At 49.8% G+C, this 25,716-nt stretch overlaps 1 protein-coding gene across 1 annotated transcript in view; it reads left to right on the top strand.

Annotated features, from left to right (window-relative positions):
- The window catches only part of DOCK3 (dedicator of cytokinesis 3), a 568,243-nt gene that overhangs the window by 529,343 nt on the left and 13,184 nt on the right, over positions 1–25,716 (top strand). The window contains exons 34-49 of the mRNA XM_064595595.1: positions 494–520; positions 657–752; positions 5,079–5,139; positions 5,651–5,744; positions 8,172–8,320; positions 13,428–13,514; positions 14,858–14,962; positions 17,992–18,133; positions 19,110–19,276; positions 19,418–19,504; positions 19,964–20,143; positions 20,779–20,862; positions 20,985–21,101; positions 23,290–23,411; positions 24,643–24,781; positions 25,300–25,447. Coding sequence (XP_064451665.1) covers positions 494–520; positions 657–752; positions 5,079–5,139; positions 5,651–5,744; positions 8,172–8,320; positions 13,428–13,514; positions 14,858–14,962; positions 17,992–18,133; positions 19,110–19,276; positions 19,418–19,504; positions 19,964–20,143; positions 20,779–20,862; positions 20,985–21,101; positions 23,290–23,411; positions 24,643–24,781; positions 25,300–25,447 — 1,805 coding nt within the window. The remainder of the gene's footprint in view (positions 1–493; positions 521–656; positions 753–5,078; positions 5,140–5,650; positions 5,745–8,171; positions 8,321–13,427; positions 13,515–14,857; positions 14,963–17,991; positions 18,134–19,109; positions 19,277–19,417; positions 19,505–19,963; positions 20,144–20,778; positions 20,863–20,984; positions 21,102–23,289; positions 23,412–24,642; positions 24,782–25,299; positions 25,448–25,716) is intronic.

The following is a 25,716-nucleotide window of genomic DNA, read 5'->3' as shown; positions in this document are numbered from 1 at the left end:
GATCTGTGAGAAGGCAGAGAAGCCAGAGGCTGCCCTGAGGTACCAGGAGCATGGGCTGGCAAATGAGAAAAGGACCTAGGCATTTAGCTCCTGGCTCCAGTACGTTTCACAGGGAATCATCCCCTGACAGTGGAGATGACTAGGTCTAGCTCCTGGATTCACTCACTGCCTATCCTACTGGACCCTCAAGACTAGTTGGAACCTTTTTCTTGGTTTACGTGGAAAGGTTAGTTTGTATGTTTGCTGAGGATGCCTCTTGAGCAGTGATAGAGGTCAACGGCCAACTGCAAAGCCAGGTCCATCCTCAGAGTTTTCACTCAGCTGCTGTTTCAGAACCAGCCTCATAGCATACACCTAAAGGGCTGGGGCTTTAAAACCCCTTCCTCAGTTCATTGGCATCCTTAGGAACTTACACAGGAAAATGGAAAATATGCTCATCTGTTCCTGCCAGTTCAGTAATCACCTTGTCTTTGCTTTCTGCTGCATGGAGTAGAACCCAGCTGTTTGGGCCCTACCCCAGGTAAGACTGCAGTGTGGTAAGTCTGCTGTCTCCAGATCCATCACAGGCCCCATGGGCTCTGGGACCTCAATCTGGTGCCCAGGGAGGGCTCATGAATTGTATATTGTGTTTGTTTCCCCTACCCTCCTACCGATAGCCTGCTGGAGAAGGTTGAACAAGAAACATGGCGTGAAACCGGCATTTCCTTTGTGACCTCAGTCACCCGCCTCATGGAACGCCTTCTTGACTACAGGTATCTTCTCAGACACCTACCTACCTGACCTTCTCTGATCAGGATACTTTCCTCAGCAAGGACATCCTCTGATCTTATAATTGAGACCATGTGGCCTTTAGGGGGAGGACTGTTCTGGTTTTGGGTGCCAACACCAGTCATTAGGAAGCTACCGATGGCCAAGGAAAGAGAAGGAAAGAGCCTTCTCCCAAGGGTGGGCCAGGGTTTCCTGGGATCCCTTGTAATATGTGCCCCCAGGGGGCATCCCAGAGACATGTAGCCATCTGACTTTCCATCCAGAAAGGTTAAGGATCAGAGGAATGGGCACAGCAGAGCAATGCAGGAAACAACAGTAGGTCCTTTGTGCAGATGTTCCTGAGGGCCATATGGCAGGTGGGCAGGGAAATGTCACCTGGTGCAGAAGTGGGACTTTACTGGACTTCCAGTTGGTTTTTCCAGGGACTGGGGACCCTACTTTTCCATGCCTCTATTCTTTGCCTGAAGTCTACTTATTTCTGTCCCTTGGTCCTGGTCATAAATAGATTAGAGGAAGCAGACTGTGAGCTCAGAGATCTTTATGCTGTGTTCAGTCTGAGAGTTCATGTAAAAGTAGTTTTTTCATGAAGTCTTGCCTTCTGTCATATCATGGCTTTTGAATTACTCCAGAAGTGGCAGTGAAGCCCCTATTGCAGGCTTATTCTCTCAGCAGAGTTCATGTGGTGGCTAAGGGTACCTTTTAGGAGCCTAGAGGGATAGGGAATGAGGAAGAATGACAGAGGGAACCCATGGCCAAGCAATAGTTGTCTCCTCTGTGCTACAAGATGTGGAAACGCCAAGAGAGAGCACCTATGTAGCAGGAAATGAGGGAGTTTAGGCCACCTCTGGCTGCTGCTGAATAGAGGGTCCTGCTATGCCAAGACTTGTGCTTTGCAAAGAAGACTCAGGTGTCCTGTGCACTAGCCGGGCATGGGAATGGAATTCCGGAGAAATTGGCTCACGTCTCAAGCATCCCCTTTTCCTGTAGCACAGTTGTGCTTGTGTGAGTTTCAACCCATTTTTCCTGAGCCTTATGAGGTCACAAGTGGCCTTTTGGGGACCCCTTTTAGAATAGTGGACTCCTTTGCTCATGCCACATCCCCAGCCTTTTCTGCAACTGCCATCAGACAGGGAAGAAGGGTGGACAAAATTCTATAACTTCCCCCTCACTGAAACGTTTACTAAAAGGTCAGCTCTATTCACTGTGGCCTACCAGAAAGAGCTGAAATTAATTTCTTCGCCTAGTTCTAGCTGCCTGTTTGATTTTTGTACCTACCTTGTACAAACAACTCAAACTCATGGCCAAAACCAATCTCATTCTCTTCTATTTCTTGTCTCAAGAATGGTTCCTAAAAAACAAAGTTCATACTCTTTCACATGGCATCAAAGCCCCTTCATAAACTGGGCTTTGCCCACTTCTCCAGCCCTGTCCCCTGACAGTCCCCACTAGCCATGTGTGCACCCTAACCTCCTAGCGTTGCTCCTTGTTAATGTGAAAGGAAACACCACAATGCTTATGATGGCTCTTATCTATTAAAAATGTACCACGTGCTCTGTGCTTTACAAACATTGTCTCTAATCCCATATGCAGCCCTGAAGGGTTATCCTTGTTTTTATCAGTGAAGAAACACCATTGGTATGGAATGCCATTGCTAGGATCTGAACCCACATCTGACTCAAGAGGCATGACCTATCCCCTCATCCATGTTGTCACCACTCACATCCTTCTCTTCAGGCTTCTCTACATGTTGTGTCCTCCCAAGAGGGGCCTTTCTACCAAGCCCCATCAAGGAGGCTTTCCCAAATAGGAGCTTACCTGGATCTTTGCACATACTTCTTTCAAAGCATCGGTCACCTTGGATGATGATCATTCTTCACCTTTCTGACTCATTCAATTGAAGAGAATGGCTCCCTGAGGACAGGGACCTTGTCCTTATCTCCCTGGTCCCCTGCAGGAAGTCTTGATGGTCCTCTGCCACGTATATAGTACATACTGATTGATGGGAAGACCATGCAGGAACCAAGAAGTCTCTTCAACCCCAGTGCAGTTTAGTTCATCAAGAACCTACTAAGAAAATAGTTGTTGACAGTTAAATATATACATATTGATTATACAAATAATTAATAGGTTTACTCCAGAATGAGCTGAACCTAGAGTGTAAGACTCAGTTTTAGACTAGCATGAACCTCCTCTGAGTACCTCTTCAACTAATGTCTTCAGCTTTTGTGTGAATGATACTCTATGTCAGTTATAAAGATGTTCACTGGTGGCTTCTGTATTTCCCGGGTGAGGAAGCAGAGCCCCTGGGGTTTGGGGGTGAGGGGAATGGTTCTTAGTGTCCTGGAACATGCAGGGACAGAGCTAGAGTTGCCAAGCCCTTGGGGATTTAAGTGGAACCCTCCATCTGGAAGAAGAACTGGAGCCATATGGAGCCTCCCTTTCTCAGGCCTCTCCAGTCTCACTAAGGGCTGCCCTGGCCCTGGTCTAGGTCAGCACCAGCACAATGCTCACAGCCGGTTGCTTCAGAAGCCTCCTTAGGAGAGTCTTCCCTATTCATCCTCCAGAGAAAGAGTGCAGGAGAGCAATGGCTGCACCCAAGTCAGAAGCTTTAAAAGGTGTCCTCTCTGTTGAGTAGCCACACAGAAGAGAAGAGTCAGTTGTTAGCATTACATGGGCAAGGCGGTCATAGCGCACAAAGGTGTGTAGGGAATGCCCCTGGTATCAACGGGTTGAGGCCAGTGCTTTTCTGTTTAATTGACTTGGCAGTAAAGTTCTAGTTATGGCCAAACAGAAGGTGATGCCTGGTAAGTGTTTCAGATGCTTTCTAGGAAAAAAACAAACCATTTAATGCCAAAGTAGCTAGTTGAGATCTCACTGCCCTCTCTGGGGCCAACTTATTGGAGAGACAGATGCCTCCTGCCACTTTGTGTGTTGCTTATAACAAGTTGACCATCTGGCCCTCCTCTTGAAAAGTCACAGCATTTTCCTGTCCCTGCTAGCTCCAAACGACAGACTCTGCAGTGGCATGTGCAGGACCCCCATGTCTGGCTACAAAGGAACCAAATGCCTATGATGATAGGGAACCCAACAAGGAGGACCTTGGTTCCAAATCCCACATTGCTGCCAACTCTGATAGTAACCCTCCATAGAAGGAAGGCCACTTGACTTTGCGGAATACCATGAGAGTTGTGAGATTTTTCAGTATTCCTTTCTTTCAAAGAAGTCATCCCTCTGGAAGTTGGATTACAGCTGGGAAGATGGGGATAACTGAGTTTGTCAAATGATCACCCAGAGGTTCAGCGACTTGGACTAGGGCCCCTGACTCCCAGCTGTGATGTTCCTCACTGAGCCCCATGCTGTCAATGGAGCAAAGCCAAGACACTCTGCCTAATCTTAGTGTTCCATAAACCCGCTTATGCAGCTTCTCCCTAACCCACGGCTGCACAAGGAACTGTATCTATATACCAGAGCAGTAAGGGGTTCCACAGAAGGAAGCACAACAGGCAGATGGGACTCTGGCAGTGTGTACACGAGGCTTCTTGCCGGATTCATCAATCTAGTTCTCCTTCTCCTCTGTCTCCTTGTGCCAAGCCTCTGTTCCTTCCAGAGGAGCTTAGTTTTGACCTCTCTCTCCCTAGGGAAGGATCCAACCTCAGTGTTTCCATTGTTCTGTGTCTCACAGGCCAGCCCTGACCCCTCCTACACCCAACCCTGCCCTGCTCATCTTAGCATGAACACAGCCCCAGCACTGGTTGAAGCTACCCCTAAGTCAGAAAGAAACTTCAAATGTGTGCTTCCCACTAGTGCACAGGAAGGACAGCATAGGGAGAAAAGCCAATGAGGCAGTAACATGACGACCATGCCATGGTTGCTATAGTCACAGGGTCCTGAAGCTAGGTCCCTGGAGTGGAGCATCTTGGCTTCTGTTGAACATTATCCTACAAAGGGAACTTTCCCTATCAGAAAACCTCTGTGCCTCTCCTTCTGAGGACTTGGGCATTCAACATTCTCCTTTACTGATACCCTCTTCTGTGCTGAGGTTATTGGTCGGTGCCACTTTATGCCCTAATGAACGATCTGGGCTCTACACTCTGCCACCAGTTGAACAGAGATCTTTGAACCCTAGAAGTGGTTCCAAAGCTCAGAGGGAGCTCCCTGTACAGTCCCCATCTGTGGAAGCATTTTCTGTTGGAGAGCATCCTAATTTTGGGTTTAGTCATACTAACGCCTCCATGACCCTGGAGTTCTATGCTTTGTCCCAGAGGCAGCACTTCATGCCATGAGACATTCATTTGTGTTCTCCCATCCAGGGACTGCATGAAAGGAGAGGAAACAGAGAATAAGAAGATCGGCTGTACTGTTAACCTGATGGTGAGAGGACACGGGCCCTTTCTCCTATCTGCCCGGTGGAATGGTTTCTGTCCTACGTGGTGCTGGCCTTGGCCCTTCTACAGTGGCTGTTAGGCTAAGGGTTTGAGTCAGGATATCAGCTCTGTCACTGGTATCTTGGAGACCTGCACCTCATCAGTCACATTCCCACTTGGGAAAGGAACGACATGAACTTCTTTGGACAGAACTCCACCCTGTCCCCTTGGCAAGGTCCAGTCAACCCTGACATACCTAATTCCCAGTCTGCCTTGGCACTCTGCCTCTTCCTCACTACTTAGGACGCCCACAGATCTGCCACTGGCCCCACCACACCTGGGGAGCAGGTGTGCCTTCTGGCTGGTCCTTTCTCTTTCTGGTGCCAGGTGCCTCCATGCCTGCCCTCCTTCTCCTGCCCAGTGCACCCAGGGCTTCGGCCAGCTGCCTGGAGCTCGGGTATGGCCACTACAGGTGGAAGCCTCTCTCATCTTGATGTGTATTTCCTTCTCTCTTACAGAACTTTTACAAATCTGAGATTAACAAAGAAGAGATGTATATCCGCTACATCCATAAGCTTTGTGATATGCATTTGCAGGCTGAAAACTACACAGGTGAGTGGAAGGGGGACAGCCATGCCTCCCCCTGAGGACAGACTGGACAGGGATGCACAGCCGGCAGAAGAAGGCTCTGAGCAAGTGCCTGCCACACCTTAGTGAGGTGTGGCGCCCTCACCTCACTCCTTTCCCTCAACTCTTTTCTAACTTGTGGTGGAGGGAAGGCAGGCAGAAATTCCCCTTGTGCCGTCACGCCATGTCCTCTGCTGTCTGAGGCTGTTCTGTTCTCTCCTTGCCTCCTATCCACCAACTCTGAGGCCTCAAGGGTAACCTCCAAATTCTGATGTGCTAGGTTCAGAGCATCCTGAGTTCAGTGTCACTCTCCATGAGCAGAGCCTTCCTGAAGACCTCCACAGCCAGAGCTGTGGAGGCCACAACACAAAAATATCCACCTAACGCTGGGACTTCCAGAACTCACCGGCAGAACTGCCTTGCCCCCGAGGCTCCTCCCCCTGCAACTGCACAGCAGCCCCACTTCAAGCTCCCAGGGGAGAGGACAGAGAGTGTTCATATGGCTTTCTGACAGGCCAGACCCGGGGATCCTTTCATTGTGTTTACAATTTAATCCATACAAAGCCTGTTCTTCTTTTTTTTTTTTTTTTTTTTTGAGGGGGATGGGCAGAGGGAGAGGGAGAGAGAGAATCTTAAGCAGACTCCCCACTGAGTGCAGAGCCCAACACGGGGCTCAATCTCACGACCCTGAGATCATGACCTGAGCTGAACTCAAGAGTCAGACATTTAACAACTAACAGCCACCCAGGCGCCCCAAGGCCTTTTCTAATAGAACAAATTGAAAAGCATTTCAGCCTGCCTGTCCCATGTTTACTGAGCGCTACTCTGAGTCAGGAAGGTATATGCATGCATGTGTCTCCTGCCTCATCACCTTGTGCAATAGATCCCCCAGAATAGCCACCTTCTTCACTGTGGTGACCAGCCACTGCAGCCTAGCTCTTGAGCCATAAGACTTGAATTTGTGTGACAAACCAGGAAATTCAAGCTATTCTCGTCCATCAACATGACTAGAATTAGATGGATCTGTAGAAACACAGAATCCTTCTTCCTTATCTCAAGATGTAAGAGATTGTTTGGCAAAGATACCACCTTTCCTGACCACACAGGTTGGCAAGAATGAAAATCTGAAATGACTGGGCTAAATCTGCCATTTTCAGTGTCTACTTCCACCCATGATTCCAGTAACTCTCTGAGAAAGTGGTGAAGTAATAGACTGATAAATTTCATGTACTATAGAGGCTTTTACTAAACTCAAGAACTGGACCATGACTGAGAGGCTGGGTCAGGGATTTGGACAGAGAGAGGGTGCTGAGCCATGTCTCTGGTGGCCTCAGGAATAACATCTGAAAAGGATATAGTCAGGAAAGAAGATTTCTTCTGGTTTCCTAAGTTCCAAAGGGAGGCCTTGAGTGCCTCAGGGTCTTGTCCCCAGAAAGAAAGGACTTCTCGTCCAGATCCAGTAAAGAGGCATGTGCATCCCTGGGCAGGAAGGTCCAGTGGCCAGAGCACAGGCAGAAAGGCAATGATGAGGAGCCTGGAGAGTGGCTACAGGCAGGTGTATTTGGCTAAAACTGGAAGTGGGTTACGGAATAGTTAGAAATGAGATTCTTCACAGTCATGGGGAGTGGACTTGAGTAGGGCCTGGAAGGCCAGGCAGAAGCTAGAGCTAATTACCTTGCCAGTAGAAGATGCCTACTAAAAATGAGCAAATAGAACAGGAAAGAGCAGTGGTTGTAATTCAGTGTGACACATGCCTTAGAATTTAGAGAACCATAGTATTTATTTGCTGTTGTTTTATATAACTCTCCAACAGTTCCACGTATAGGGTAAGGTGTCACTGGTCCTCTGCCCTGGGTCCAGCATCAACTTTAGGCTCCTCCAGGAACAGAGCTTCTGGGGGCAGGCCCATCACACAGTTACCACCATTTACACTCCTCTCTGGGCCTTTCAGAAATAGTAGAGTTGAGGGCCATGCTGAGGTCAGAAAATGGTGCTGGAGGCACCAGGGCTGGTTTAGGGTCAGCCTTGGTCAGTGCCTACCCGTAAGAGCCATTCTGAGAAGGCTGGAAAGGAAGCTGTAGTCAGTGACCAAAAAGGAACCCAAGAACCCTCTGACATGTCAGTGTCTCCCAAAGCAAGGCAGCCTGGGCACAAACTCAGGTCACTGGGCTGGACTTTATCTAGAGCCCAGCATGAGTGATCAGGCTATGGGAGGAAGGTGTCTACCAGGATCTTATTAGGTTCCTTAATGCTGTGGGCAGCCCCTCTATCTTACCTTTGGTATTCAGTGTCCCTGACCTGGGCTGCACATGCCCTGCCCTAGCATGGTGCTTAGCCTAGTCCCCTGGCACCAGGCTACTCCTGGATCCCTGAGGAGAAGCCCCTGGACCTCCATATTTCCTGTCCCCACAGAGGCCGCATTCACTCTGCTTCTCTACTGTGAGCTGCTGCAGTGGGAGGAACGGCCGCTGCGGGAATTTCTCCACTACCCATCCCAGACAGAGTGGCAGCGGAAAGAGGGACTGTGCCGCAAGATCATCCACTACTTCAACAAAGGCAAGGTGGGTGTCATTAGGCAAGCCTTTCAGCTCTTCAGTTTCTGCTGTAATGTGTGGCATCTCGACACTGTAGGGATGGGCAGAAGCTACAGAGGGTTGTGTGTAGGGTGGTGAGTGGGTAGATGCCCATGTGTATGCATTAGCTTTGGAGGCAGTATGATTTTTCTCTGGGAAAAAAAAATATACAGTTTAATTCTGTGGCTTGGAAGCCAATTCCAGATTGAAGGTGTCAGAGACAACCCCACAGAGCAGCTTGGCACATGCTGATGCTCCTACAGCAGGGGCTTCTGGGCCCCCACTTACATTTATTAGATTTACTTCAAGAACTGATACAGCTTTCCTAATCTGCTGTAGAAAATATGAGCCGTAAAAATGAGTGGATCTTAACCTTAGTCAAAAGAGGCCTGTCCTGCCTCTTACCGGTACATGTTATCTTGGGTCTCCCCCCCTCACAGCACAGACTGGACTTGTCTCCTTGGGGTTCTTCCCCATCAAGCTCGACTCTGTGGGATTGGCAGGCACTGTCAGCATTAGTTTAGGCCTCTTGGGGACTTGCCAGCCATCCTGCTCCCATCTCCCAGAGGGCTCCTTGTGGGGCCCTCTGACCACCTACTGTTGGCTGTGGCCCATGTACTGGAAAGGCAGGTTGTGTGACCTGTTGATGCTGTATGCTCATTATTCAGCTTTGAGTGTGCTTTAAAAAGCTGAATTTGGATCACTCAGGGAACTGTTGTGGCTGAACCCCTAACTTGAATGGAAATTGGGGTTTTTTTTAATGAATTTTTTCATCATTAAAAAGAAAGATTTAAATATTAATGGCTTTTGCCCATAAATCAGAAAACATCCATCAGTTTTATATAACATAGGAGAAATCTTTGTCAAAAGCATTCACCCATGCAGGAACCTTTCCAAACCCTCAGGAGCTCTCGGGTAACCTAGCCCAGAAAGGAGGCCCATGCTCAGCGCTTGGGCAGCCACGTGTGACAGAGCCACAGTGCCATCCCAAAGCCTCCTCTTCTTGCCAGTCCAGGGCTGGATTTAGGGCCCCACACCAGTACACTTCCAGGCCTGCCTTTCTGGCACCCAGCCCACCTGGAGCTGCCATCTACCCACATGCCCAGCAAGCCCTGCCAGCTCAGAAGGAGAGGCATGAGCACGGTGTGAGTGTGCATGCGTCCTTTTAGTGTAGTAGTTCTCTTTTCTTTCCGTGGGCATGGAGTATGGAGTGGAGAGTTAACCCAATCTGATGGAGCCTACCAGTAGGACAATGGTTCGGTTCCCCTCTTCACTCCACACTAACTAAACACTACTGTTTAGAAAAGGACGTTTACAGCTTAGTATAGACAAGAGAATCAAAATGTAAACCCTGTTTGAGTATTGTAGATGAGCAGGACAGGGGGAAAGACCAGAGGCTTCATAGGCCACCTTCTTGAGGCTCTCCCACTTCTTCTAGCCACCCTGTTTTTGCTGTGAGTTCCTGGGGGAACAGGTTCTGTGCTGAGTGCAGACCACTCAATGAGCCCTTTCATAAGCTCATCCTCAAAGAGGTATTTATCAGATTCATCCTCTTGAGTTCAGACAGAAGGTCCAGTTTCTGTGTTTCTGTGCCTCAGTACCTAATAGAACCAGTGGATAAGGCTAACCAGTTCTTGAAAGCCTTCAAGGGTTTTTTTTATTCACCCCAAAAAAGCAAAACCTGGCTGTTGCAGAAAAAGTGTTCCTGTAGGGTTCTTGGTACCAGGAGAAAAGCTACCTTGGCAACAGGAGGAGGACAGAAAAGAAGACTCTGGGGAAGGACAGGTAAAGGGGTTCTAGCCCTCAGACTGCCAGCACACCCTGCCTCACGAGGCAGGCTCTCCGCTTTTCTTACACACACTCCAGCCTCTGTTATCTGCCTAGTACAAACAACCCAATATCCTGTGGTCCCATGTTTATTTCATGAGCACCCAGAAGGACGGAGTCAGAAGTTCAAATCCTGGTCATAGTCTAGCCCAGGGCCATTCTCCGGTGGTGAGGTGGTTAACCTGGGAGTCTGCCCCCAATCTGGACTGGGCTCCAGTCCACAGAGGGTCAGCACTCCCAGGCCAGACAAGGTCTGGCAGAGTGGGAGCTGAAAGAAGGAAGGAGAGGTGTGAAGATGGAAATTGGTCCTCCATCACAGGGCAGAGGGAGCAAACAGGAAGGGAAGCCGGACAAAGTCCTCTGACCCCTGCTTACCTGGCATATGGGCCATTGGTGCTGGAGCAGCCTTCTCTGTGGAGCTGGGCTTGGGCTCTCCTCGCTGAGGGTCACTCTTGCCTGGGCTCCTCTGAAGGAATGATGAGTCTCTTGCTTCTAATAGGCTGTGTGTAAAAAGAAGTACAAAGACCACCAGTCCGGATTTGCAGGCCTTTGCCTTCCTTTCCAGTTTGATTACAGTGAGCCTGAGTCAATGTAACATGTGTGCCATCCCTGTCAGAGGGGCCACAAGGAAGTGTAAAAGCACACATCTGTCAGAGCTGGTGGAAATAACTGGATTGCAGACACTGGTGAGGAGTTTTAGAGTTGGCTTTGCCTCCTGCCGGAAGGAAGGAGACCAAGAGAAAATCCATAGCGGGGATGCGGTATTCCTGCACACGTTTCTTACCTGTGTTGAGAGGCAGCTCTCAAAGCCCAGACCCACCAGACCCACCAGGTTCCAGCACGGTCCCTTAAGGCTGACAGAGGGTCTTCAAACTCTTGGTCCTAGCTCACTCTAAACATAATTGGGGGGTAGGTGGGAGGAGGGCTTAGAGCAGGAGGGCAAATTATACAAATTAGGGCAGCAATGCCAGCAAGGCAGATGAGCATTGACCCCGGTGGGGGAGAAGACCTGCTTTACCCGGAGCTACTGTCAGCAGACTTAAGTGCCTTTAGCCCCACGTGGGACCCTCATCACCTAAATGAGCAGTTCCCCACGGGGTGCTCTTGGCAAGTTGGCCAGAAGTCTGTGCACAGCTCAGCTGCTTGGCCAGCCCCTATGGAGCTGCCTGCCGGGCAGACCCTGTGGTAGGTACTTGGCTGAAACCTGCCCAAGTGGCACTTGGAGCCAGAAAGAGGGCTGACCTGTCCCCCTTGAAAGATGCAGTATTGGGGGTGTAAGAGATTTTCTAGCCCACTAAGTCAGAGGCAGTGTATTAACTCAGGGAGCTAGAGTCTATTTAAAAATTCCCTTTGGTTTGTTTTAATATTTTTAATTGGTCCTGCAGTTTGAATACATATGGCATTAATTCTTTCAAAGGATAAAAATAATATGCTCTTTTTGAGAAACACAGTCCCAAATGACATAGAGTTGTCTTTCTCCCTGATGCTATTACAAATATTATTTTTTAAATATAATTCTTATTATTTAAACATTCATATTGAAATATGACTGGGTGAAATTATATGATGTCTGAGATCTACTTCAAAAACTCTGGGGGGCAATAAGTACTTGGGGTATAAATGATACAAGACTGGCGATGAGCTGGTCATTGTTGAGGCTGGGTAATGAGTACCTAGGGGTTCATTCTTCTCTTTTTCTATATGCTTAAAATGTCTTGTAATAAAAAATTTTAATTAGCATTTAGAAATTGGGGAGAAGAGCCTAGCTGAAATATCAAGTAAAAAACAATGATTCCCAATCTAACAAAACAAGGAAAGCACTATATTAAAAAGCAGAGGAAATAGGCAGTCTGGCCCTCAGTGAAGGCCCCTTAAGCCCTCCTCAGGCGCCTGTTATGTGGGCCTGTCACCATAACAGGGGCCACACCACAGAGGCAGCCTGGTCCCTGACTAGGCAAGGATCATTTGAAGCCTTCTTTAAGACTGGAATATTTCTGAGAGACGATAGACTCTGAAAAACAAACAGGGTTCTAGAGGGGAGGGGGGTGGGAGGATGGGTTAGCCTGGTGGTGGGTATTGAGGAGGGCACATTCTGCATGGAGCACTGGGTGTTGTGCACAAACAATGAATCATGGAACACTTCATTTAAACTAATGATGTATGGGGATTAACATAAGAATAAAAAAAAAATAAACAACAGGTGATGACAAAAAAAAAAGACTGGAATATTTCTAAAAGGAAATTGTCAGGCCTACTACTAAGCGCTTGGGTAGCCACTTCCTGCTTGGCTTCCATACTTGTTTCTGAGCTTCGTAATCTTAATTTAAAAGTCATTGTTTCCACCCAAGTTTCCATTGATAGATGATGAGTGGATAAAGACAAGGTGGTATATATACCCAATGGAATATTACTCAGCCATCAAAAAGAATGAAATCTTGCCATTTGCAACAACATGGATGGAGCTAGAGGGTATCATGCTAAGCAAAATAAATTAGTCAAAGAAAGACAAATACCAAATGATTTCACTTATATGTGGAATTTAAGAAACAAAACAAATGATTAAAGGGAAGAAAAGAGACAAATCAAGAAACAGACTCTTAATTCTAGAGTACCAACTGATGGTTACCTAGAGGAGAGGGGGTCGGGAGAGGGGTGAGATAGGTGATGGGGATTAAGGAGGGCACTTGCTGTGATGAGCACTGGGTGTTTTATGAAGTGCTGAATCACTATATCGTATGCCAGAATCTAATATTATGCTGCATGTTAACTAACTGGGATTTAAATAAAAGCTTAAAAAATAATAAAAGTCATTGTTACCTTCATCAACTTATTAAATAAATCCTTATTGAGTACCTGCTCATGCCTGGCACTGCTCTAGGCTCTGAGGATAAAGTAAATAAACAGGGTTCCTGCCTTCATGTAGTTCATCATCTAATTGAGACTCATACAACAGAAAAGTAAATACTTTTTAAAGATAACTGGAGAGTAATGAAACAGAGAATGGGTGGGGAAGTTCCTGTCCTTGATGAGGTAGTCAGGGAAAGTCCTCTTGGAGGTAGAGACATTTGAGGAGAAACCTGAAAGCTCCACCGTGAGCTAGAAAGCCACAGCACTGTGTGTTGTGCTCCACAGACTCATCTTGAGCAGTTCTTTGTGACAGATGAGCTGCAGGGGGCCTTTGGTTGTGCCCTCTGATGTGTTCCTTGTGAGCTGGGGCTGTTCTGAGGATGCCTGAGGTGCTGAAGCCTTGTCTTTCCTTCTGACACAGAGCTGGGAGTTTGGGATCCCATTGTGCAGGGAGCTGGCATGTCAGTACGAGAGTCTCTACGATTATCAGAGCCTCAGCTGGATTCGGGTGAGCTTTGCCCCGTCCCCTACCCCCACCCTGACTGGAGGTGCTGACACTTCCCTGGCATCACTTTCTGAGTGAGCATTCACTGTGGGCCTAGCCCTGGTTTAAGTGCTGTGGACAGTACAGGAGAAGTGGAGGCCACAGCTCCTGCCCCCAAGACCCTTGTAGTCTCACTGGGGAACTAAAACACACATCTGACAAATGATGGTATGATCCAGCCCCCAAGAACCACTGGTGCTCAGGGAAGGGAGAAGCAGCGTATACAGGATAAGATGGGGGGTTCAAGGAGGAGGTAGCAGCTCAACTTCATGAAGGAGCTTTTCCTAAATGATTTTGTTCAGGGATGCTTCATCTGAAAACTTTATAAAATAATCTTTCCATGCTTTGGCTTGTGGTCACTTTCAAGCACCTTGTTCTTACTCCCTTCTTTCATGCTAAATATTCAAAAATTAAGTGAAATGTCCCATAGACTTCGAAGGTCTCTACCAAACTTTTCTGGTTGCTGGTGCTGGGTTCTGAGTCATAGTAGCTGCAAACTTCATTAGCAAAGAGAAGTAAGCAGTCTCACCCTCCTCCTCCACCCAGTCAGTGTGGCTATGTTCCCTGCCATGTTCCCTGCTCCAGGTGGGGATTTGGGTCTATACAATAGATGTGGTTCTCTAGAAGTAGCTTTTTGACTGGTCTTTGAAGGCCACTGCTCCCCCGCAAGCTAGCTTGATTGAGTGCATTAGAGCTATCTTCCCAGTCAAAATTCAATGAGTTTTTCTGAATGTGAAGCCAGGCCAACCAATACTAAGAAACGTACTGACCTTGGTAATGCCAGACATCATGGATATTAGTTCAACTTTTAAAGTTTAAAATCTCTTAAAGTGGAACAGTACCAGTGATCCTGGCAACTGAGACTTTCTTGCTGTGATTATTAGCCTCTTTAGTCAGATGATGGATGAACAAGAGCAGTGCAATTGGACTGATGGAAAATGGTGCTGAGAATAGCTATTAGCCACCTATAAGTAACACCAGCCAGAAGTCACTTGGTGTAGTGAGTATCAACCAAAACCAGAAATCCATGGGGGTGGGAGGAGTCCATGCTCAATGTGTGCCCCTGAAAGACAAAGAAGCCTGGATCTGTGTGGGATTGGGTCCACCCACTGGGTAGGAGGGCTTCTTCTTCCATCAGGCAGCAACCTGGGGAGAGGCTGATCATGGCCAGGGACTCCCTTCTACACGCTCTGAGTTGCCATGTTCTGTTTCCAAAAGATGATGTCTACTTGGGCCTGGGAGAACTTGCTTTGGACACCACTTAGCAGTCAGGCCAACCTGAAGGCAACTGCCTTTCTCCTTCACAGAAAATGGAGGCCAGCTACTATGACAACATCATGGAGCAGCAACGCCTGGAGCCTGAGTTCTTTCGGGTCGGCTTCTATGGCAGGAAGTTTCCTTTCTTCCTTCGGGTGAGTCCATTCAGGTAGTCACAAGAACTTATATCATATTTTACACATAATTCATTTATAACATGTTTTTTTTTTAACCTTTTTCCCTATTCTACTGAATACTCCTTTTTGAAGGACTAGTCCACAAAAGGCATTTGGCTTTATTTAACAGGACTGACTGCCAACTTTAGACTTTGTTTTACTCCACTGTACTATTTTGTAGCTACCTGGGATATGTGAGGGTGATTTTCTTACCATATCAAATTCCTGCAGGAAATGACCAAGGTCTGAGAATGTCCCACAGGTATGTCTAGAAACCTTCTAACTTTAAGTTCCAGTGCCTGGAATCCTCCATTGTGATTATTCTCAGGCAGATAAGACACCAGTACAGTCCTGACCTCAACAGTAGACTGACCATTAAATGTGTGGCTTCCACCACACATGCTCATGTCACAGGGCATCTCAGTGTCTTAGGGCACTCAGCGCTGTCTGACAAGTAGGACCTGGCATAGAACCTGCATGTGGCCCATCTAAACAATGCTTGCAGGCGACAGTCTGAATGTTCAAATGGGGTTTCAAAGGTGCCAGTATTGGAGGACGAATAACAGTGGGTGTTAGGAAGTGTCACCCATCAGTCCATTCCCATCCCCACACAAGGAGCAGTCCCTAGGAGCTGTGTTTCATGCATACAAATCTGCCTCGCAGAGCCACATGCTGCCTTCCCTTCCCTCACCTGCTCAGCTCATGTTTGGCAAATGGAGTAAGTCCCAGTGGAGGTAGCTGTTTGCTTGGTAGATGGCAAGGACCAAGTACAAAGCAGTGGCAGCCAGATCTGTCTCACATAAGGATGGGGGCTTTCACACAAGCAAACTGGAAACCGACAACCAGCCTCAAGGTCAACGCTATGTGCCTTCTTCCTGCTGGGTCTCCCCCAGAAAGCTAGGCTATTTCCTCACCTTCCTTGAACACATAGGCCATCTATTACTTTAGCTCTGTCAGCTTGGTTTCTCTGGACCATCTGCCTCCCTCGCTTCACAAATGTGATTATCTACTCATCTGCACGGAGACAGGAAAACATCCAGCCCTCCCTTCTTGGGGGAATTTCTGTTTCTCTTCATTTGACCCATGAACAGATACTGGTGAGGACTGTACATTCACGAGTTGATATGAAAAGACCAATTCTTTACAATTATCTTTGTCAGTTCTGCTTATCAAGCAAGGGACTTAGAAATGTCTCTTGTCCTTTGACTATTGGTCTGTTCCACTGGAGAGGCCATCCTGCTCCTCCCGACCTTGACTTCCCTTCTGGTATTGTTTTTCATTCCGATGCATCCAGACATGGGGCCCAGCCTTGGCTGAGTTCTCCCATAGTAAAAGGGGAAGTGGAAAGGGGGCAGAAATTCTATTCCAAAATAATCTAAGGTCCTCCAAAGCCTGGCCTGTGATCATCCTTGTACCGGTGAGTGTGCGGCTGGCCCTGTGGACCTGTCTCTCTTCCTCTGAAGACATGCCGGGAGCAGGTGGCAGGAGGAGGGAGTGGCTGCCAGTGCCTGATGCCACTTTGTCAAAGTGGCTCTAGTAAGGCAGCTGGGCAGGCAGACACATGCCACCAGAGGTCTGGACATGTGTTCCATTCCCTCGGGACCAGCTGTGAGGTCAGTGAGCAGCAGGGTTGAGGGTGCCGACCTCAGCCTGCTAGCAGAAAATCTGAGACCTAACTCAAACCAAATATGATGTAACACAAGGTTTTAAGAAATGTGTAGTTAGGATGATGTCAGTTTGTTCTGCTGATGCAACTGCAAAGGACTGTACTGCCAGCACGGTAAATAATTACTGAATACCTACTGGACGCTGGGCAATATGTACACTGTTTCTCCCAGCTAATAAAAGTGTCCTTCAATATTATGCAGCCATCAAAAGGAATGAGATCTTGCCATTTGCAACGACGTGGGTGGAACTAGAGGGTATTATGTTGAGTGAAATAAGTCAAACAGAGAAAGACATGTATCATATGATCTCACTGATATGAGGAATTCTTAATTGCAGGAAACAAACAAGGTTGCTGGAGTAGGGGGTGGGGTGGGAGGGATGGGGTGACTGGGTGATGGACACTGGGGAGGGTGTGTGCTCTGGTAAGCGCTGTGAATTGTGCAAGACTGTTGAATCTCAGATCTGTACCTCTGAAACAAATAATGCAATATATGTTAAGAAAAAAAAAGAAGAAGAAGAAGAAGGTAGCGGGAGGGGAAGAATGAAGCGGGGGAAATCGGAGGGGTAGACGAACCATGAGAGACGATGGACTCTGAAAAACAAACAGGGTTCTAGAGGGGAGGGAGGTGGGAGGATGGGTTAGCCTGGTGGTGGGTATTGAGGAGGGCACATTCTGCATGGAGCACTGGGTGTTATGCACAAACAATGAATCATGGAACACTTCATCTAAAACTAATGATGTAATGTATGGGGATTAACATAAGAATAAAAAAAAAAGTGTCCTTCAAAAGCACGCACCCGGTCACCCCCTTGTTGGGACTTCTGTGGTGGCACACCCAGCCATCACTCCTTGGCACACCCCTGCAGACATCTTCCTCCCCCTCCCCCTAGCTCTCCACACATACCTTCCTCCCACTGCCCCTTTTCCTGTCCAGGCTGTTGTTGCCCTGGTTGTGACCGTACCCACACAGAGTGCCCTTCGCCGCTCCTCCCTCGTTGCTGACCCATGTGGGCCTTTCAGGACTCTCTTCAGGCATGGCATCTTCTAAAATCCCACCGTGCACCTCGCACCCCTTCCTGGGTAAGGTGCCCTCCCTCCTCCAAGCTCCCCACAGCCTGTGTCCTGCCTCTAGGCTGCTACATCACAGTGCAAGCCTCCCGTTTCCTGTCCCTCTCCCTTCTGGATCATGACTTCCCCTAGGGCAGGGACTGAGTGCTGTGTGCCCCATGACTGTCACAGGGGCCCCTAGGACAGGCTTATGACATGCGTAGCTATTGACACCCCTGTGGAGATGGGGGCTTGAGGCAAGGCAGAGAGCAGGCTCTCTTGTTTGTGGCAGAACAAAGAATACGTGTGCCGGGGCCATGACTACGAGAGGCTGGAGGCCTTCCAGCAGAGGATGCTCAGCGAGTTCCCACAGGCCGTTGCCATGCAGCATCCCAACCACCCCGACGATGCCATCCTGCAGTGTGACGCCCAGTGTATCTTTTGATGCTTGGTGGGGGAAGGCGGGTTGGGGTCCTAGGTGGTGAGGTCCACCCAGTCAGCTGCCCCCTGCTGTGTTGTTGGCCTTACGGGCTAGGTTACCCATAAGTCCTGAACAGAGTGTGTCCTCATCACTGAACCCACACTTAGCAGAGGCAGCCATGGCATGCCCTTAGCCGTGGAGTGCCTGAAGCAGGGCTTTAGGGGGGGACCTTTATCCCTAGGCTGGCTGCTACCATTACCTTAGTCCCCACCTTGCCCTGTGAAGGACCTGCCTAGGCATCCGGGAGCAGTCACTCAACAGGCTGATTTGGGGTTCCACCAGGACTCTTGCCCCAGGGATAACCACCACTCTGTGCCCTGCTCTGCTCCTATTTGTCAGGAAGACTGAGGTATAGCCCTGGGGTGGGGAAGGATGGGGAGAGCCTGTGGTTTTAGTGGCACTTGGGAGTCCGGTTGCAAACACTGGCCTGCCCCTCATCCCCCTCACGCAGCTTCCTTGGAGACCTCATGACAGTCACCATGACTGTACAGGCGTGTTCCAGAGAGGGGAGGGCAGGTGGACTCCCATGTTATCTCTCCACAAAGACCCCCAAAAGTATTTTTATTAAAAGATTGTTCTGCAGGAAATACAGTTTACCTACAGTGGGAAGGCCCCGGCTCTTACAACTTTCTTGCTCTTGCAGGGTGGGCACCTGCATTCTCCTGACCTCTCTCCCGTCTTTCTTGGCTGTTGGCATCTCACCTTGGCTGAGTGCTCAGGAGATGCTGTGCTAGAGCAGGGAGAGGGTGCAGAGAGGGAAATTTGGTCTAACTGTGCTTGGGTCTCTCGTCTGGCCCTCAAGATGCAGCTGGTGCTGCCATTTGGGAATAGGGGCTGGGGTGCTCATTTCTCCTTTAGCGGATGATGGGAGTCAGTACTCAGATCCATCTCTCTGGCAAGTCTGGGTTTTCCCTTCACTTCCTGCCCAGACTTGCAGATCTATGCGGTGACGCCCATCCCAGATTATGTGGATGTCCTGCAGATGGATAGGGTCCCGGATCGCGTCAAGAGCTTCTACCGTGTCAACAATGTGAGGAAGTTCCGGTACGACAGGCCTTTTCACAAAGGCCCCAAGGACAAGGAGAATGAATTCAAGGTGAACAACTCTAGGAAAGCCGGGGCAGTACTTGTAATAAGGCCAGGGGCAAGCCCCACTTTCTCAGGATCTCGTCACTGTCTCATCCTTCAGGCAGGCAGGTGTGGCAAAAATTGCTCACTGGCCTGTACCTCCTTCCAGAGCCTGTGGATCGAGCGCACCACATTGACCCTCACCCACAGCTTGCCCGGCATCTCTCGGTGGTTCGAAGTGGAGAGGAGGGAACTGGTGAGACACGTTTCGGATGGGGCTGATCTTCAGCCCTGGCTTTGGGGACCTTTCTCTAAGAACTGAAGACAGAAAGCGAGCGTCAGCCACCTGCCTAGCCTAGGCTGCCACAGGCCAATCCTGTGCCGGGGGCTTTGTACACCTTCTTTCTTTTAACCCTCACAACACCCCTGGGCAGCAGATACTTTTAATCTCCCAGTTTACAAATGTGGAAGCTATTCCCTGAGGTTCGGGAAGCCAGGGCTCTCTGACTTCAGAACGGGTGCTCTTCACTATTTACTGTGCTTCTGAGTGCCTACAAATCAGAAGAGAAAATTCAAAAGAGGTCAGGGAGTCTTAAGTCCACAGGAACAAGGGTGGGAATCAGCATCACTGGTCTTGGATCCCCACTCTCGGGACCGTGCTGAGGGAGGGGTTGTCATTGTGCCTGGGACAACACCGTGTGCTGTGTGCCCTCAGGTGGAGGTGAGCCCTCTGGAGAATGCCATCCAAGTGGTTGAGAATAAGAACCAGGAGCTACGGGCCCTGATCAGCCAGTATCAACACAAACAGGTGCACGGTAACATCAACCTGCTCAGCATGTGCCTGAACGGCGTCATCGATGCAGCTGTCAATGGGGGCATTGCACGCTACCAAGAGGTGAGCGGGACCCTGGGCCAGACCCACAACAGGCAGCCTTGCTGGGAAGGCACTTCTCAGGCTCTTCTTGAGACTCCATTCTCCTACGGCAGCCTTCCCAACTCGCCCTCTCCTAGCTGTGCCTCCACTGACTAGGTGTGGTCCTGGGGTGAGGCTTTAAGCTCCCTCCCACTCCTCGTTTCTGTGGCATGGCTCTCCCATGGGACCTTCTCTTCTTTTTTGTTCTCTGAACTCCTACAAATGGGTAATCCATCTGATTATGGAAGGTGGTAAGTGGCCTCCAGAAGAAGCCCTAGAGCCCAGCCCTTCATGAGAAGCAAGTTGTGGGTGGCTAAGAGACTGGCCCCACACCCTGGCCACCAGCCCTGCCTGCCCTACCCAGGCCATCCAGGCTCTCTGAGGGACTGGGACCAGCATCCAGGCTTAGATTATTTGGCTACCTTCAGTCCTTCTTCGGCACAAAAACCACACCTGTGATTGCAGGAGGTTCGAGCAGGCCAGGCTAGAGATGGTGTGTGTACCTGTGAGGAGGCAGAACCTGCCTTTCAAGTGGCACCTGAGACTCAGGCTTCCTGGGCCCCCTCTAAGCAGTAGTCCTGGGAGGAGTCTTCCTGACGTAGCCTTTCCTTTCACAGGCCTTCTTTGATAAAGATTATATCACCAAGCACCCGGGAGACGCAGAGAAAATCACCCAGCTCAAGGAGCTCATGCAGGAGCAGGTATGTCTTGCAGGGCTTAGAGGCCAGTGACCAGGAGGGAAAAGCTATGCACTGCAGGACAACTACAGTTCTCAAGGGCTACCGCCTGGCTTGCAGAGTGGCCCTGTCTGTCACCCTAATAGGTCCATGTCCTTGGAGTCGGGCTGGCAGTTCATGAGAAGTTTGTGCACCCGGAGATGCGGCCTCTGCATAAGAAGCTGATTGATCAGTTCCAGATGATGCGGGCCAGCCTCTACCATGTAAGCCGATCCCGGGGCCCCTGCTGCAGTAGAACCGGCTGGCATTTCCTGCAGAGTGCAGCAAGCCAAAGGAAGGGGGGAGGGGTGGGGAGCGCGAGGGAAAAGCTGCTCCCACCACAGAGGGGCAGCAGGCAGAGGTGAGTGCTCTATTGGAGGAAGGATGCCCAGGATCCCCTCATTCACTCCCCTCCCTGAGGAGGAGTCAGATTCAAGGGCAAAGAACATTTCTCAAGGTACTGCGCTGGTAAAGAGAGGTTTTCATATGAGGAGGAAAAGAGCTAAAGTATATGGCCCACATGTAGACATCTCTTTGGAGATGTTCTCCATCCTGAGAACCTACAGAGGTAAGGCATAACCTGAGTCAGCCCTCTCTCCCCATCTCCCTCTTTCTCTTCTTTTTCTCACCATCCCCCTGCCCTCTTCTCCCCCATCCCTCTTCCTTCTCTTTACCTTCCCCTCTATCTCCTTTCCATCCTTCCCTCCCTCTTCTCCAACACATCTGGTGACCCAGACTCCCATCTGACAAAGCCTAGGGTGAGCAGTATTTCTGTACTGGCTGCTCTTAGAGGGGTCAGCCGGGTTCTGAGCCTGCCCCAAGCTCCAGAAGTTCTCCCTGACTCTGACCTGGCTCTTTGGCCTCCACCGCAGGGTTTGGCCCAAGGACTGATGCACACAAGCAAAAGGAGAGCCTGTATTCCAGGACTAGGGTTCAGTGGTCTTGAGCCCCCTGTTTATATACTCTCACCCCATTTTCAACCATGAGGCTTATTCCAAGTGTTTTCTAGAGAAACTTACATGCTAAACAGGTTGGCTGCCAGATCTCAAGGGGCGTGACCCCAGTTACCTGTGGCAAGGGAAGCAGGGCTGTTCAAACGTGTGGGGCAAGGCCATCAAGGACAAGAGGTTCCTCTTCAGGGATGATCACTGGCCTGAGAGAGGCTGGACCACTCAGATTCAGTGACCCTGACCTGTTGGGGTTGACTTGCCTTGTTCTTGATGCTGGAGCTTCTGGTCATCTCAGGCTCCCAGTGCAGGTCTCAGCCATTCCTGCATGGGTATAGATAGCATGAAATGTAAAAAGAGAAAAAGAAGCTTGTCCGTAGTTTGACAAGTAGGCACATTTTCCAGAGGAAAGCCCACAGAGCCTGAAATTTCCCCTTTCTGTAATGATTCTCCCATGGTATTTCAGGGTGAAACATGCAGAGAAAGGGAAAGTCTGGTGGGTACTCCATTACCTCTCATTCTTGGCTGGTCTCTGCTGTGTGCAAACTTCCCCATCACTGCAGGCAACCTAAGCAGGCTAGAGTCTGGCCACTGGGGCAAGGGATGTCCTCCGCCTTCCAAGGCTGTTGGGCCACTGCAGCAAAAAGCAGAAAATACTCACCCGCATACATCTAAGTCTCTAGGGCAATGAAGAGGTGTCCTCTCCAGTTCACCCTTCTTTTTCATTTCAGCATGTTTTGGAAGAAGGGGGTGGAAAACCTGCTGCTTCTTCAGGCCAAGCTCAGAAGCATCCCCAGTAGGACTTAGGGCCCACAGATGGTGAAGGATTGAAGAAATCTTATGCTTTGTTTCTCCAGAGTCACAGACAGGGACACAGACCAATGTGCTGTCACCCAGGAGGGTTTGGGTTCAAAAATTTCTGCAAAGATATCTATCTACTTAATAAGAATGTAATCATGCTAAAATAGAACTATACTGTTTTTCAGCAACTAACATCAGGATTTTAGGTCCTATCTCCCCCACAAACTGTGTCACAGGCAGCTTAACCCAGGTCACTAAGAGCTGGGCCATTTAGCAATCCAAGAAACCCAGCTTATATAAGAGGTGCCCACTGACTGACAGCTGATGATCAGCTCTTCCTCTCCGGCTCTTATTCCACTGATTCTGTACTGAGAATGCCTGGTAACACACTCCTGTGAACTCAGAGCAACGTCAGCCTCTTCCAGATGTGTCCTCTTAGTGGGGTCAACCTCGGGCCTCTGGGTCTCTGGTCTAGACTCCAGTGTGGTTAGAAGGGTGTTTAGTCATGAAGGGGCCATTGCCCAAAATGTCAGCAGTTCAGGCTCAGCCAACAGTATCGGATTCTTTCTCTCTGACATTTTTACCACCAGCCTGCTCTTCCCTCTCACCCCTTAATTACTTAGTCATTCTTTACTCTGATGAAGGGGCATTCATTTCTCAACAGGAGTTTCCGGGTTTGGACAAGCTAAGTCCTGCATGTTCAGGCACCAGCACCCCACGGGGAAATGTCCTAGCGTCCCATAGTCCTATGAGCCCTGAGAGCATCAAGATGACCCACCGGCACAGGTACGGCCTTAGGGCTGGGGAGGGTCCCCTCCACAGAGGTAAGTCTGGATGTCAAAGATCAGAGCCAGGAAGTCTGAAGTAGTAGGTGTGTGGACTCGCTCACATGCCCTCTCACCCATGCACACAGCAAACACACAGCTCCTGCCACAGGACCCACGCTCAGAGCCAGTTATCCAGGCTGACAGAGGAGTGTGCATGGTACCGTGAGAACACAGAGGAGGGGGCATTTGGGGTAAGTCTTGAAGGATAAGTAGAAGTCTGTGAGGCAGAAACGAGCTGGGGTTAGAAGGGTGATGGAACAGGATCTGGGCAAAGGGACTGCCATGTGCAGGCACCCCAGGAGGTGGACAAGCCGCCCCAGTCAACCCCACCAGCAGAGCCTTGTGGCTGGAGTACAGGGTTCCGGGGCATGGAAGGGGGCCAGTTCCAGCTCGGAATGGGCCGCCTTCCTTCAGGCCTTTGGACCCAATCCCAAGGGGAATGAGGATCCCCAGTCGGTTTTAAGAGAGAGAACCACATGGTGAGGTGGAAGCACATCAAGGCGTAGCTCCTCTGAACTCAGGAGTCCTGGTCTGTCTGGACTCAATGGAAGTTACTCCAAGCCTCCAGGGCAGGAAGGCCAGGTCAGAGGAGGAGGCAAGGAGAGGAGCCTCTCCCTTGGGTTTGTTTTCCAACGTAAGCCACAGACCGGGCCTCCATAAAGGAGAAGGAATGAATGAATGAAGAGCTGTCTACTATTGATAGAGGAGAGTATTGGAAGGATGTAGAAGGAAGCCAACAGATGGTTACCAGCCAGCTATTTTGGTAGCTTGCCCATACCAGGAGACACCCCTGACCTAGGAGCAGATCCCAGCAGGGGGTGGTTGCTGGCTCAGACTAGCACCGCATAGCAAGAGGACCCTGGAGTCTTCGACCTGATTCAGCATATGATTTTCAGTTGTCCTAACTGAGAAACTGCTGATGTCATGAGACTGAGTGGCCATAAACCATTTAACTACAGGTAGAGACTTCGCCAGTCTACCCTTGGCCCTCGCAGACCAGGGGAACCCTGAGCAGCAGGTGGGGGTTCACAAATGCTCCAATACTCAGATGGGTATAAGAATTAGCTATGAAACCCTCCAAGCCAGTGTTGGCTGAGGCTTCACACACCCCTTTACACTGTCCTCCACCACCTAGCGAAGTTTCTCAGCTCCCGGCCTGACTCCTCCCTATTTCCCACTCTTGTTCACAGCCCCATGAACTTGATGGGCACAGGCCGCCATTCATCATCCTCTCTCTCCTCACACGCATCTAGTGAAGCGGGAAATGTGGTGATGATGGGGGACAGCTCCATGGGCGAGGCTCCCGAGGACCTCTACCACCATATGCAGGTACCAAAGCTGTCCAAGGAGAATGGGCCAGGGCACCGTACCTGGAGGACTCGCCTCTCTGCTGGCTGATCTGTTCTGAGGGCTGGCATCCCTGCCTAGTTCTCTAGTTTCTGAATTCAGAACACCCAGAGCCAGTAAAACTGCCTTCCCTCCACACCATCCCATGTCATGGTTCCCAGGCTTTATTTCCCAAGAAGGAAATCTAGCTTCAGGCCTGGTTGTTCTTCAAGATCCCACTGGAGAGATCCTCCTCCAAATGCCCTCCTTCCTGGCATTTCTGATGGCTAAGTCCTGCATCCTCTATGGGCAACATCACTAGAGTCGACCCAACAACCCTGCTCCATGGGTGGTGTGGGTAACCCTTAGTACCAGCCACCAGCCTGGCCTCCATCAGGACCCAGGGTACCACATCAGACACCGGGTCTGGGCACCTCATGGCATGAAAAAGCCAACTCTGGGCCAGTCCTACAATCCTGGCCATTCAGACCTCTATCCTGCTGATTTTTCTCCCTTTGCAGCTCGTGTATCCCAACCCCAGGTACCAGGGCTCAGTCACCAACGTCTCTGTTCTGTCCTCGTCCCAGGCAAGCCCTTCTTCCTCCAGCCTGAGTTCCACTCACTCAGCACCATCCCAGATGATTACCTCTGCCCCTTCCAGTGCCCGAGGTAAGGAGGGCAGGGCGCTGCTTGCAGAAGGGCAAGGAAAGGGCCTCATGAGCCCCACTAGTCCTCCTCTTGTTTGTGGCTCTGTCTTTGAAAGTGGCCCTGTGAGTTAGAGAATGCTCCCCTTTCAGCACTAAGGACTCAAGGGTTCCTAGCTCCAGCTCTCTCTGGCTGGCTTCAGACCCTGCTCTGAGCAGTGGATGCCACAGAGGTGAATGGATGTCACATCCTCCACCTCAGTAAGAGGACACACAGTCCATGAGAAAGCTCAG

The sequence above is a fragment of the Mirounga angustirostris genome, unplaced genomic scaffold, assembly GCF_029215605.1.
Source record: "Mirounga angustirostris isolate CCGP_5_RB_7025 unplaced genomic scaffold, mMirAng1.0.hap1 SCAF_1, whole genome shotgun sequence".
Lineage (NCBI taxonomy): Eukaryota > Metazoa > Chordata > Mammalia > Carnivora > Phocidae > Mirounga > Mirounga angustirostris.
This window is presented reverse-complemented; position numbering and strand designations above follow the sequence as displayed.